The 12725-nt window shown below is 40.4% G+C and overlaps 1 protein-coding gene across 1 annotated transcript in view; it reads left to right on the top strand.

The window, feature by feature from the left end:
• The first annotated feature begins 516 nt into the window (after window positions 1-516).
• mysm1 (Myb-like, SWIRM and MPN domains 1) overlaps window positions 517-12725 on the top strand; it is a 67270-nt gene continuing 55061 nt past the window's right edge. Inside the window, exons 1-5 of the mRNA XM_078218487.1 lie at window positions 517-581; window positions 3078-3156; window positions 5530-5600; window positions 7379-7456; window positions 11629-11658. Coding sequence (XP_078074613.1) covers window positions 526-581; window positions 3078-3156; window positions 5530-5600; window positions 7379-7456; window positions 11629-11658 — 314 coding nt within the window. The 5' untranslated portion in view covers window positions 517-525. The remainder of the gene's footprint in view (window positions 582-3077; window positions 3157-5529; window positions 5601-7378; window positions 7457-11628; window positions 11659-12725) is intronic.

Genomic DNA, 12725 nt, shown 5'->3' with positions numbered 1-12725 from the left:
ACTGTATCCCAATACATGTGACAATATATAGTGGGCACAGTAAGAAGTCTAACAACACCAGGTTAAAGTCCAACAGGTTGATTTGGTTGCAAAAGCCAATTTATGGTGGGCACAGGGGTTAGCACTGCTGTCTCACAGCGCCAGGGATCTGGGTTCGGTTCCTAGCTTGGATCACTGTCTGTGCGGAGTCTGCATGTTCTACCCATGTCTGCGTGGGTTTCCTCCGGGTGCTCCGGTTTCCTCCCACAGTCCGAAAGACGTGCTGGTCAGGTGCATTGGACATGTTAAATTCTCCCTCAGTGTACCTGAACAGGCGCCGGAGTGTGGGGATTTTCACAGTAACTTCATTGCAGTGTTAATCTAAGTCTACTTGTGACACTGATGAGTAAACTTTACTTTATAATAGATCTATTCAATTCAAATCAGGAACTGAACCCGGGAGATACCATGGTCGTCCTGCAGGGGGAGTTAGATAGGCGAGCGGAAGTGCCTGGTTGAGGGCGGAAATGACGCTGCTGGTCCAATATGGCGGAGGAGGTGGATGTGGATATTGAAGGAGATGGAGCAGAGCTGAGCCTGGGGTAAGAGGAAAGGGCCTGAGGGGGGGAGAGAGAGAGGGAGGGGCTGTTCCCCGCTCTGCTGGTTCCGGAGTGGGGAGGCGAGGGTAGTTTGTCACCGCTGAAGCCGGCCTGGGGGAGAGGGAGGGATCCGCCTGGGTTTGTTTATTTCTCACCTGTCAGAGTATTTACTGTAAAACATTCAGAGAGTCTACACTGGGGGGTAACCAATGTAAGCTGCTGCTGCTGCTTCTCCCTGTTGACAATAGAGCGACGTACCCTGCAACCTTATTAAAATTAATGTGTATTTAATATTTTCAGTGGTCAAACCTACAGGAAAAGGTTTGGCTTTTCCCAAAGCTAATGAATGAAATGAGTACATCTGAGGACTGGCTTTGTATAGCAAACGCGGCAGCCAACCAGCGCACTGCGAGTTCCCACTTCAATGTCGAGATATTCAGCTGGCTGCGGGGTAAATGTTGGTCAGGGTAGCGGGAGATCGCTACTGACAACCTTTGAAGAGTGACACGGCAGCATTTATATCCACTTGAGACGGTTTGCAGTGCCGCAGTTCATCTGACTGTGCAAGACTGACCTGAGTGCTTTGTGTGCTCGAGTCCCCGACCTTACTTTGAACCCTCAGAGGCAGACAAGGGAACGAAATACGATCGTGAGGCTCAAACAAAATGAATACAACCAGAATCGTGGAATGATTTGTATTTTGCCCATCATGTCAGTGCTAGCCCCCAATTTATCTACTGCCATTCCCTGTCATTTTTCCCTCTAGCCCTGAAAATATTTCCTTTGCAGATAGTGATCCAATTTCCTTTTGAACCACCTTAATTGACCCTACCTCCACCACACACTCAGGCAGTTCATTCCGGACCCTAACAACTCAATGTGTGACATGTTTTGCTGTTGTTTCTTTTCCCTTAATCTGTGGCTCCTTCTGTCAATGGGAACAGTTTCTCCCCAGCTACTATCCAGCCACCTCATGATTTTGAATACCTTCATCAAAACATTTCAGGGACATAACTGAAGTTCTGCTTCCCTGGAACCATGTTCATGAATCTTCCCTGCATCCTCTGATGCTTTATTCCTCTGCTGCTAGTAGCTATTCCTACCAGTAGATTTGCTGTGATGGTATGGCATGTTTGTCTGTCCTCCACCATTCGATTGAATGCAACCACTCTGTGATATTCGTTACCCAACTATTCCTCGGTCACCCCTTTTTCTGCTGCCCTCCAGCTTGCCCTCTAGCTATGACTGATTCCACATCCTGCACAATCCCCTTCAACTACACAATTCAGGGAGTAACTTCAAAGAAAAATGAAGTAGCATTTTTATTTATGGAAAATTTTAGTTACAATTTATATTGATGTACAGTTGAACTTGGGTGACATAATTCAGTTTGAAGATTCTGATTAGTGGTTATCAATCCTTATTGGAAATTGTATTTCACCCTGTAAATTTGGTTTAACTACCTCTGCTCACTTGTAAAATAGTGTCAAACTGCTGATTTGAAAGTTAGCATGTCAAATTTAGAAGAGATGGAGTATGGCACCCACAAGCTGTAGTAGTTAACAATATAATAAATACGAGGGAGATTTTAAACCCATCAGGTGGGCTTGGGTCAGATGGGTGGATAAGAATGTTTAAAATTTCAAACTCCAACATGGCCACTTCCGGTTTTAATGGAAGCGCAATGGAGTAGGAACATGTGGAGTTGAGGATATTTTAATGAAATTACATGCCTCAAAATGTAATTCCCTTCTAGCTTTAACACTGGCTAGCCAGGTTTCATGGGGCTCGGGAAACCTGGCAGCTAAAGTGAGGAGTGGACTGCTGTGTGGAAGAGATAAATACTTTCCAAGCATTGTTTGTGGGCGAGTAGGAATGCTTCCCTCCCAGCAAGCACCACCCCTTCTTATGACCAGACCCCCTCAGAATCACTGGGAACCCACTAGGAGGCGATGGTAAGTGGTATTGTGAAAGGAGGGCGGATGGTGAAATTTGAATTTAATAAAAAATCTGAAATTAATTGTCTAATGGTGACCACGGAACCATTGTCAATTATTTTTAAAAAACATCTGGCTCACTCATTTCCTTTAGAGAAGGAAATTTGCCATCCCCACCTGGTCTGGCCTACATGTGACTCCAGATCCACATGTAGATGACTCTTAAGAACCCTCTGAATGGTATAGTTTTAGGGATGGGTAATAAATCCCAAAAATGAATTTAAAAATCTCTGCTATTGCACAAAAACCAACACCAGTTACGCTATACCCACCTTCCTTGCACTCTCTACACAAGCAGCAGGATACCAACCTGTACCAGACTGGCTTCCAGATGGGGATCCCATTTGAAATAACCAGCCATGCAACTTCTGACCAGACCCCTGCCCCCCCCCCCCCCAAATCTTGCCCCAGTAAAGGTGGAGGGTAATTTTTTTGATTATAAGATTAACAATATTCTTTGTGGTTCTGAATCTTACCAAAAATTATTAATTTGTGTTTGAAGTGAGGATTGTGGTACAGTTCCTGGTTTTCTGCAAGACCATTACCTCGATTCTTCCTGGAGGAGTAACAATGGATTTTTGGTAAGTCCTAAAACGCAGCATTGTGGTGGATAATTTTAAATTAGTCAAATTTACTAAATATAAAAATATAATTTCATGTGAAATATTTCAACAATGGGATGCAGTGCTGCATTTGACAAACCAAGTTATCAAATTCTGCAACTGAGCTCGTACACCTAGTTCATGAATTGTATTATAAATTTGGGTCACCCTTTCAGGTTCAATGGCACCAGTCGCTCCTGTAAACAGACCACGGTCTCTTACTTTTGTGTGAGTTGGCTGTAGTGCCACATCTATTTGTTTAATAAGGTTATGCAAAGATGTCTCATGTTTTTGACTGATAACTGATGTATTTTGTGTGTGCGCATCATTAATCTTCAAGTGGCTTCCTGTGCCAGCACATAGTGAACTTCCTGATGTTCGCAGGGAAAACATCCTCCTCAAATAACGCCACCAGCTGACAGCTAACAAAGCACTTCCACTGACATAGAACCTCAAAATATAACCCATGGACTCATCTGAAATCCTGTAGTCCCTACTGGAGCACAATCCACATCCAAAAAAAACAGTTTGCTTGTGCACCTCTTGGTTGACTGCAAATATCATCAACAGACGCTGGTAACAGACCCGAGTGGTGAAGTCCCAGGTTTCCACCTTCCGCAGAAAATCTGGACACCCCTCCACAGCTTTGAGGGCAGGTCAGAGAAGATGTGGCCACTTGCTCCACAAATGAATTATGGGGAACAGTTGAAATTGTGACTGTGGCTTTCCAAGTCAGACCATTGCCCATATAGTGAACTTTTGGCCTTGAGTGAACCATTCCTTGTGGCATCACAACCATTCACATTCTGTCAGCCAAAACCATTGTATATAATGTTAATCTTGACACAAAACTATACCTGTTCCTCAGCCATTAGAATTTTAAAAAATTCTCAAAAGACAAACCAAGTAAATGCTTGATGAGGCAAGGTCAACTGATATTGGACTGACGTAATACAATCCACACAATACCCATGTAATAATGCAAAATTAACAACGTACCACATTATCGCATTTTAATGGGCAGTTTTAATTTAAATAAGGTGACTCCTACCTATTGCCCAACATCTGTAAGCTTTTTGACTCTGGAAATGCTTACAAATGTCCCTGGCAATTCCCCTGTTGCCTGTTGAATTTATGTTACTACTTGCTAATCAAAGATTTTGGCACAATGGGTGGGAGGTATTTATTGATTGCTGAGACAATCTAACAAATCACTCATTTACAGTCTATGATAAAATTACAGCAGTTCTGATGCTTTTGTCCATCTCAAAGACCTTTTTATTAACTATCTAAATACACTATGCTTTTAAACAATATTAAAAGCAAACCCTTTTTGTCCAATTTCTTTCTGTGGAACATTGGAGTTGGACTGTAGGCCCTTTATCTTCTGAAGCCTGTTGTGTCATTGACTTGAATATAGTTGCTCTGTACATTCAAAGCACTTACCTGCATTTAATCCATGTTCCTGATGCTCTTACCATCGAATCCCTATAGTGCAGAAGGAGGTCTTCAGACATTGATTCTGTACTGACTCTTCAAAAGAGCATCTCTCCCAATCCCCATAACCCCGTGAATTTACCATGGCTAATCCACCTGATCTAGACACCTTTGGACACTAAGGGGCAATTTAGCATGGCTAACCCACCGAACCTGCACATCATAGGACTCTGGGAGGAAACTGGAGCACCCGGAGAAAACCCAAGCAGACATGGGGAGAGCATGCAAACTCCACACACACATCCCCCAAGACCGAAATTGAAGAAGGGGCTTAGAGCTCCGAAAGCTTGTGTGGCTTTTGCTACCAAATAAACCTGTTGGACTTTAACCTGGTGTTGTTAAACTTCTTGCTGTGAGGCAGCAGTGCTAGCCATTGTGCTGCCCCTTGCCTTGTGAAGATCTGTTGATCTCTTGAAAATTTCATTTGACCCGTAGCACTCACACTGGCTTACGAACAGTGGAATTCCAGGTCTTTGTGTTTCACTCTGAAATAGCCTGGCTCTAATTTTGAGATTATGCTCCCTTATTCTGGATTTCTCCCCACTCCTGTCTTGAGAAGTTGTTGTTTTAATCTGCCCTTTTGAATCCTGTCGTTGTTTTAAATATTTCAATTTGAAATATGTATGCCATCTGAATGTTAGGGGATCACAAGCCCAATTTATGCTAACTGTTCTCATAATTTAGCTCATTAAGCTGTGGGAAACTGGTGAATGGATTTTGAATGTGATAAATATTAGTAACAACTCACACTTATGGGTGCATTTTATGATCTCAGGACATCCCAAACTGCCAGTGAAGTAGCTTTTGTCAAATGTTCTAAGTTTGTTGTGTTTTCATCGTTCTTTCTTTTCACAGTCCTGGACTTTGGATAGCTCTCTCAGTGAAGAGAATAGAGCAGCTATTGAGAAGATGTTGCAGGAAGAAGAGTATCCTTTTCATTGGTGACGTTATTGTACAGATGCACTACTACTGGAGTCAGATATAGTTATATTTGCAGATAATCTTTCTCGCTCAATACAACACAGCCTCTCTGTCTCTCCAATTTAAAACTTTGTCATTTTCTACTTTGCCTTTATACCTTGTAATTCCTAATCCTAAGTAATTTCAGCCACCATTTAAATTCCCTCTTTCCCTGGTTTTTATTTCTTCTTTTCTCATTTAATTTCATCCTGCATGTCAACTCTGCATTTTCATGACCACCCTCCTGACTTAAGTATTAAATGAGATCTTTGTACCTCAAAGGTCTATGCTATTGAACTTCTGAGCATTTCTCTTTGCTATTCAAAATCCTTCTTTTGCCCTTCCCTGTTACCATCACCTGCTCTGTTGGCAAAACTATCTGTTCGCCCCTTTCCAGTTTTCAACTCCTTCCCCTTTGGCCCTCCATCTACCAAGGTGCTGCACCCCTGTTGACCACCTCAGTAGCTGCCACTGCTAACACCGTCACTGTCTCTCACCTGAGTTGTTGCCCTGTACACGATTTCAGTCTGAGAGTCATAAGCTTGAATGTAGGTGGTGTATTAATGGTCCAATTATGCATTAGGAGATCTGGACTTTATCATGAAAAAAAATTCTCTTGTCCTCTGCAGCCAAATCATTAAGCTTACACTAAATTATTTTTGTGAGCAAGAGTAATCCCGTACTCTATTCCTGCATTATCTTTTCCAAACTTCCAAAGTCCCCACAGGATTAACCCCTACAAGTTGTTCCATAAATTGGCCATGTTGTGAAGTGATAAGGTAATAAAATGAGGCAAGTGGAATTCATTCCTAAGACACATGCCCACAGTATATTTAAAAACAGTTAATAGCCCAAATCTTCCGTGAAGCAGCAACCACCGTCAGATTGCCTTTCCTCTCTCGTCTTCAACAATCCCCGGAGACCAGAAGATCTAGACCTGTTATTTCGATGACCTGATATGTTTTGTCTGTTTCTCTCTCCACAGGTGCTACCTGATCTGCTGTGTATTTTTGCATTTCCTGTTTTTATTTCACATTTCCAGCAGTATTTTGTTTCGGTTGGTTAGAACAGGTTTCCTGTCCATCATGTCTTTGAGAGGACAGTTTAGCAGTCTATAATTTTCTGTTTCTCTTTATCTTTGTTAGTTTTCTTCCTATTTTTTCTGAAGAGATTGACTCCTTGCTCACAGTATGGTTTCCAGGACATTCTCTTCCAAGTCATTGTTCCAGATGTGTAAGTCTGGCCAGTGAATTTTCTCAAGCAATTTCACAACTAAGGATATTGTAACCAGGTCAAATCCCGTGTGTCTGGATAAGATGCTCTTTTGGACAATCAGTACAGACTCGATGAGCTGAATGGCCTCCTCCTACATTGTAGGGATTCTATGATTCTATGGTTGAGCACCTAGTTAACTTTATCCTCCCTAATCCATCCCCTCCAGCTAGTTCTGGCGGGGATCAGCTATCTCAGTACAGACTGAGAATTAAACCTAGGATCTTCCAGATCTGTATGGTTACCCTCTTCTGCTGAGCCATCACCTGTGTCTCCTTATTCAGGTGGATCTGTGAACAATTCATGAAACTTTTCAAAAATGAAGCAAGTGTAGATGCATACCAATAATATAATGGTTCCCGAATGCAGTTTATATGACTTCAAGTTGTAATCTTTCATACCCTGGAACAGTATTTCTTCACTATGTAATTCAGTCTTTTTTGCTTGTGTGTGTTCCTTAACCATTTAATAGGTACTACCTAACAGGGAAAAAACATCCACAAGGCAGCTGGTCTGATCACCAAGAGAGAGAGAAAATATCTGTGAAAAGGTGACTTGGCATGTATAGCAAATGGGGATTCATTGATTAATATTTAAGGCATATAATATACTACATTTCAGATAAACTCTAACCCAAACCTGTCTTTTTTAAGCTGCTTATCAAGATACCAGAAAAGATATTTCAATTAATGCATATGGGGAATGAAAATATCAATGAAAATTTAAGGCACGCTGCCCAGGAAAGTTCCACGTTCATATTCTGTTCCATGATCAGTTAGCTGCTCTCAGATAGAGGATGTTATAGTATTGCTGCAGTGCCCCATATTACAGAGGGGAACATCTAACTTTCCTTGCTTAGGGGCGTGCACGTGCGGATATCAGGTAGTGACAGCATTGAATTTGTATATGAAGCTTCTGCAGTCAAATGGTACATGCTTATGTTAACTGTTATGGTTTATACTTAAATAATGCCCATTAGGGTGAGGTAAAGGAAGGTACCCGGTGCTCTTTAATCGGTGCTTTCAGGCAAGATAGAAAGGGAAGAAAGTTGAGTTAAAGTCTTTAAAACATGAACTCCAGAATCTGTTGTATGATTTTCCACACATTTAAGTGGTTGGGGAATTACTATTGCAGGATCTGCAATAGTACAACTACACTTGTACAAGTTTGCATGGCACCAGTTAAATCCTTGCTTTGTAGAGTATGAGAAAGCATTCAAGGATTTAGGGCATAGGTTTAAGATGCGAGCGGTAAGGTTTAAAGGAGATGTACGAGCCAAGTTTTTTTACACAGAGGGTGGTGGATGCCTGCAGCTCGTTCTCAGGGAGGTAGTGGAAGCAGATACAATAGTAACTTTTAAGGGGCGTCCTGACAAATACATTAATAGGATGGGAATGGAGGGATATGGTCCCATGAAGGGTAGGGGGTTTTAGTTGAGTCAGGTAGCATGGTCGGTGCAGGCTTGGAGGGCCAGAGGGCTTGTTCCTGCGCTGTAATTTTCTTTGTTCTTTGATTTCTTTATATATTAAGTGAAAGAAGATTAAGGGCGGCACAGTGATTACCACTGCTGCCTCACAGCACCAGAGACCAGGGTTCAATTCCAGCCTTGGATGACTGTCTATGTGGAGTTTGCATGTTCTCCCCGTATCTGTGTGGGTTTCCTCCTGGTGCTCAGGTTTCCTACCACATGTACAGGTTAGGTTGATTGGCTGTGCAAAATTGGCCCTCGGTGTCCCAAGATCTATAGGTTAGTAGGGTAAATACGTGGGGTTATGGGGTAAGACTGGGTACGAGTTGGTGCAGACACAATGGGCCAAATGGTCTTCCACACTGTATGAATTCTATGATTCTAAGATATAGGATCGAAGCCATTTACAAATCAGCTCTCTGCAAGGCCAAGTCACCTACACCCACTCCCCAGCTCTTCCCTGTAGTTCTGTATATGTTTTTTCCTCAGATGCTATTCCAATTCTCTTTTGAAGGCCTCGATTGAATCTGCCTCCACCACACTATCAGGAGTACATCCTAGGCCCTAACCACTTGCAGCGTAAGGAAGTTATTTGTCATGCTGCCATTGCTCCTTTTACCAATCACTTTAAGTTGCTTTCTTGACCTTTCGGCCAATGGAAGTAGTTTCGCCCTATCTTCTTTGTCCAGATCCCTCATGATTTTGAACCCCTTGATTAAATCTCCTTTTAATCTCTTTTACAAGGCGAGCAGCTTCAGCTTCCCCATATATCCATGTAACTCATTTCTGCAGTCCTTATTCTGAATATTTTCAGCACCCTCTGTAATGTGTTCACATCCTAAAGTACGGTACCCAGAAATGGATATGATACTCCAATTGAGGGTGAAATAGTGTTTAATGCAGGTTTATCTTAACTTCCTTGCTTTTGTACTTTATACCTCTATTTATAAAGCCCAGGATCATGTATGCTGTATTACTGCTTTCTCAAACTGTCATCTTTAGTGATTTGAGCAGATATACTCTCAGATTTATGTGCTCTTGCATCTCCTTTAGAATTGTACCTTTTATTTAATTCTTCAAGCTAAAATGTATTTATTTATTTAAGTTGGCATAATCTGCATTTTTGTCCTTTTATTTTTGTTTTAATTGTCTTCCCCTGCAAATTCTACTGGATGTTCACTAGTGTTGCTTTAAATCTGGCTGCTAAAATTTAACATTTCACAAGACGTCCAGTGTTTGACTGTCTTTTTGACATTCCCTGTGTACAAACTACTTCGATATTACACTTTGTGTCATGCTTGTGCCATCATCATCTGAGGGGTGATTCTTAATGCTGACAATGACGACACCAAAGTATATATGGAGCACGTCAGTCAGTCAGAGTGATCCGATTAAAAGTAAACATTTTGCTTTGGATTTGCAGCTGACTGTCAGAACTTGGCTGTAGAAGAGCAATGTAAAACCAGGTTCATGAATTACCCTAGTACCTTTGATGTTTCCTCAAAGAGAAATAACTTGAGATCGGAAACTTTGCAGTGCAGTGGATTGTGCGCATAGGTCCATGTTACAATGCTTAGTACGTTTATTCTCAGGTGTCATCATGCCAACTTACTGTAGAAAAGATTATATATATTCCCCCTGTTCCATCCATAGGTTCCAGTTTCTTTGACTCAGTTGTTTTTTTCTCTGTAAAGTTATTGCGTAGAACTGTCTTCTGATTTTGGCCTATTGTTCACAGACATTAACTAGCACTGAAAAAAAATCTATTGATCAACAGACTTGGGATAAGGCACTTTTTGGCTTTGAGTGTGCAAGTAGCACAAATGTATCCATCCATTCTTCTCCCGTTGCTTAATGTTTAATCTATGCTTTCTTTCTGCAATTAATGTGGTTTTATGCTATTCTCTACTTTATTCGCTCTCTGGTAATCTATATGTCAAAAATGCATTTAGTATTTTGTTGAAGTTATTTCCTTTATTAAAGGAATAAAGCGGGTGAGAATAAAAACCTAATTAATGTAAGATTTAACACAAAATCAAAAGTGGACTTTGTGCCAAATGTTAAGCATTTCTAGCACAAATATGGAAAGGATTATGTCCTTTTATGTGCCTGTAAATTAGTTAATTAGTACTCACTGTTGCTTCCTGTGATTGAACATTTTCTCTTCAGTTTAAATTGTTCTGTTACGTATGTGAGCAGCAGCATGTTAGGTTCACTGTACACTGGAATCTTTATTAAGAAATTAATCTTTGGATGCAAGCAACAACTCTTTGTATGGGCAGTATGTTCAGCAAAGGTCAGTGTTTAATTAAAGAGAAAAAATCTTATAAGCTCAACTAATTCATGTCAGTGAGTGGCAAAAATTGAATACTTGCTGACAACCTTGCAATCAAGGAACTGTGACCAGTTAAAAATTCAGTAACAGAGTGGGAGCTGCTTACTCACAGAACAGCCACGTAAATAAACTCTGATCTCTTTTTTTAACTGCAATCTGTCTGACATACTGCCAGTCAGAGGAAGAAAACAACAATTTCACCAGGCAGATTAGTGAGCTACTTAGGTATTTTTTCTTACCTCCTCCATGTGTACTTCATTTTAGAATACTGCAAAAATGTTTGTTTACCTATGCAAAAGTAGTATTCTGCTTTATATCCACATCAAATAGACTCCAATAAAACCACTTCACTGGAAACTCATACAACTGAGATTAACATAGGGTCAAAAAAGGTGCAAAAAATATATGTTGTGAAATTTAAACTCGCATGAAATTGCAGCAGCCATCGATATTTTGTAGTTTATTTCTGTGGGGCGAAATATTTCAGGTTATAGTTTAGGAGAAGCATTTATTTGGGCTGCACAATTACAGATTGTCAAAGTTTACATCACTGTGTGGTAGATGTAGATACTTTGAGTTCCTGATCTCACCCTTGAAAGGTACTGATTGGAGACCACCCAGTTCTGCAGAGTAAGAGCAAGACCATTTAATGCTGCAATTATCCATCTCATTTTAACTGGTTTCAGACTTCACAAGAAGGGAGGCGAAGGCCGATTAAATTGTCTGCAATTCAATTAGAGATTTTGATGTAAAATCATGTTAACGTTTTATTATCCAAGTAACACCAATTGCAACTGAAAGATTGACTAGTACAGAAATAATAAATCTGTATTTAATTGTGAAACTAATACTTTTCTTACTGCAAATGCACTTTGTTTTCTTGTCTGTACTCATTGACTTTTATTCCTGTTTTGTACAGTATTCGCCAAAGGAAAGCTGTGAAAAGCAAGTATGTATGATTTGTTCTACTTAATGTATTTATTTCGAAGCTCTGTTCTTTCCAAGGTGATTGATTTTGTAATATATTGATTTTCTTGTATCTTTTTACATACTTGTTAAATTTGTTCATTTATATATCTGTACATTTAATAGGAAATGTTCTTCTATTTGGGTCCAGTTCTGAACACCACATGTTGAGAAGGACAAGAGGGCACAGAAGAGATTTACTAGAATTATTCCAGGATGAGGGATTACAGTTATGTGCATAGACCTGAGATGCTGGGGTGGTTCATCCTAGAGCAGAAAAGGCTAAGAATTTGATAGAGATGTTGAAAACCATGAATGATTTAGGTAAAGCAAATTAAGAAACACTTCTTAATCGCTGAATAGGTTGATAATCAGAGAGTGCATATTCAAGGTGATAGACAAAAAAACCAGAGACGTCATGAAGAAAAAGTATTTTTATGCAGTTAGGATTTAGAGTGCACTTGCCTGACAGTGGGTGGACACAGATTCAGTGGTAGAAAACTGAACAAATATTTGAAGGGGAAACAAATTACATTGATATAGGGAGAGAGGATTGATTTTCGAAAGACCCATTGCAAACTCAATGGGCCAAGTGGTCTCCTTTTGTGATGCACTATTTTATTATTCTAAACTAGTAATTCTTAAGGCATTGCCATTGTAAATGTTTACCGATGAGTTCAGGTATTCCCCCGAAATATTTTGCCTCATCTAAAAGGGATATTATGGCAACTATAGCTTGATCTCCCACAACATTGTTGTTCAATGGAGATACCAGGCCCATATCTGGGGGTAAATGTGGGACACCGATATAATTCAGCCGTCAATTAAAAAAATATCATGTTTCCTAGGGATGTATGAATTCCACAATTGACAGGAAATGCAAACAGATGTAGAATTTTTAATAAAAAATTGCAGGAAAAGGTCAGCAGGTCAGGTAACATCTGTACTGAGGGAACAGACTCAACGTTTTGAGTCCAGTATGACTCAAAGGAGAAACTTGCAAAGTCCAAGGAAGAGTCATATTGGACCTGAAATGTTTACTCTGTTTTT

The sequence above is a fragment of the Mustelus asterias genome, chromosome 8 (genome assembly GCF_964213995.1).
Source record: "Mustelus asterias chromosome 8, sMusAst1.hap1.1, whole genome shotgun sequence".
Lineage (NCBI taxonomy): Eukaryota > Metazoa > Chordata > Chondrichthyes > Carcharhiniformes > Triakidae > Mustelus > Mustelus asterias.
The sequence above is the reverse complement of the archived record's forward strand: the minus strand, read 5'-3'. Positions and strand labels throughout refer to the sequence as shown.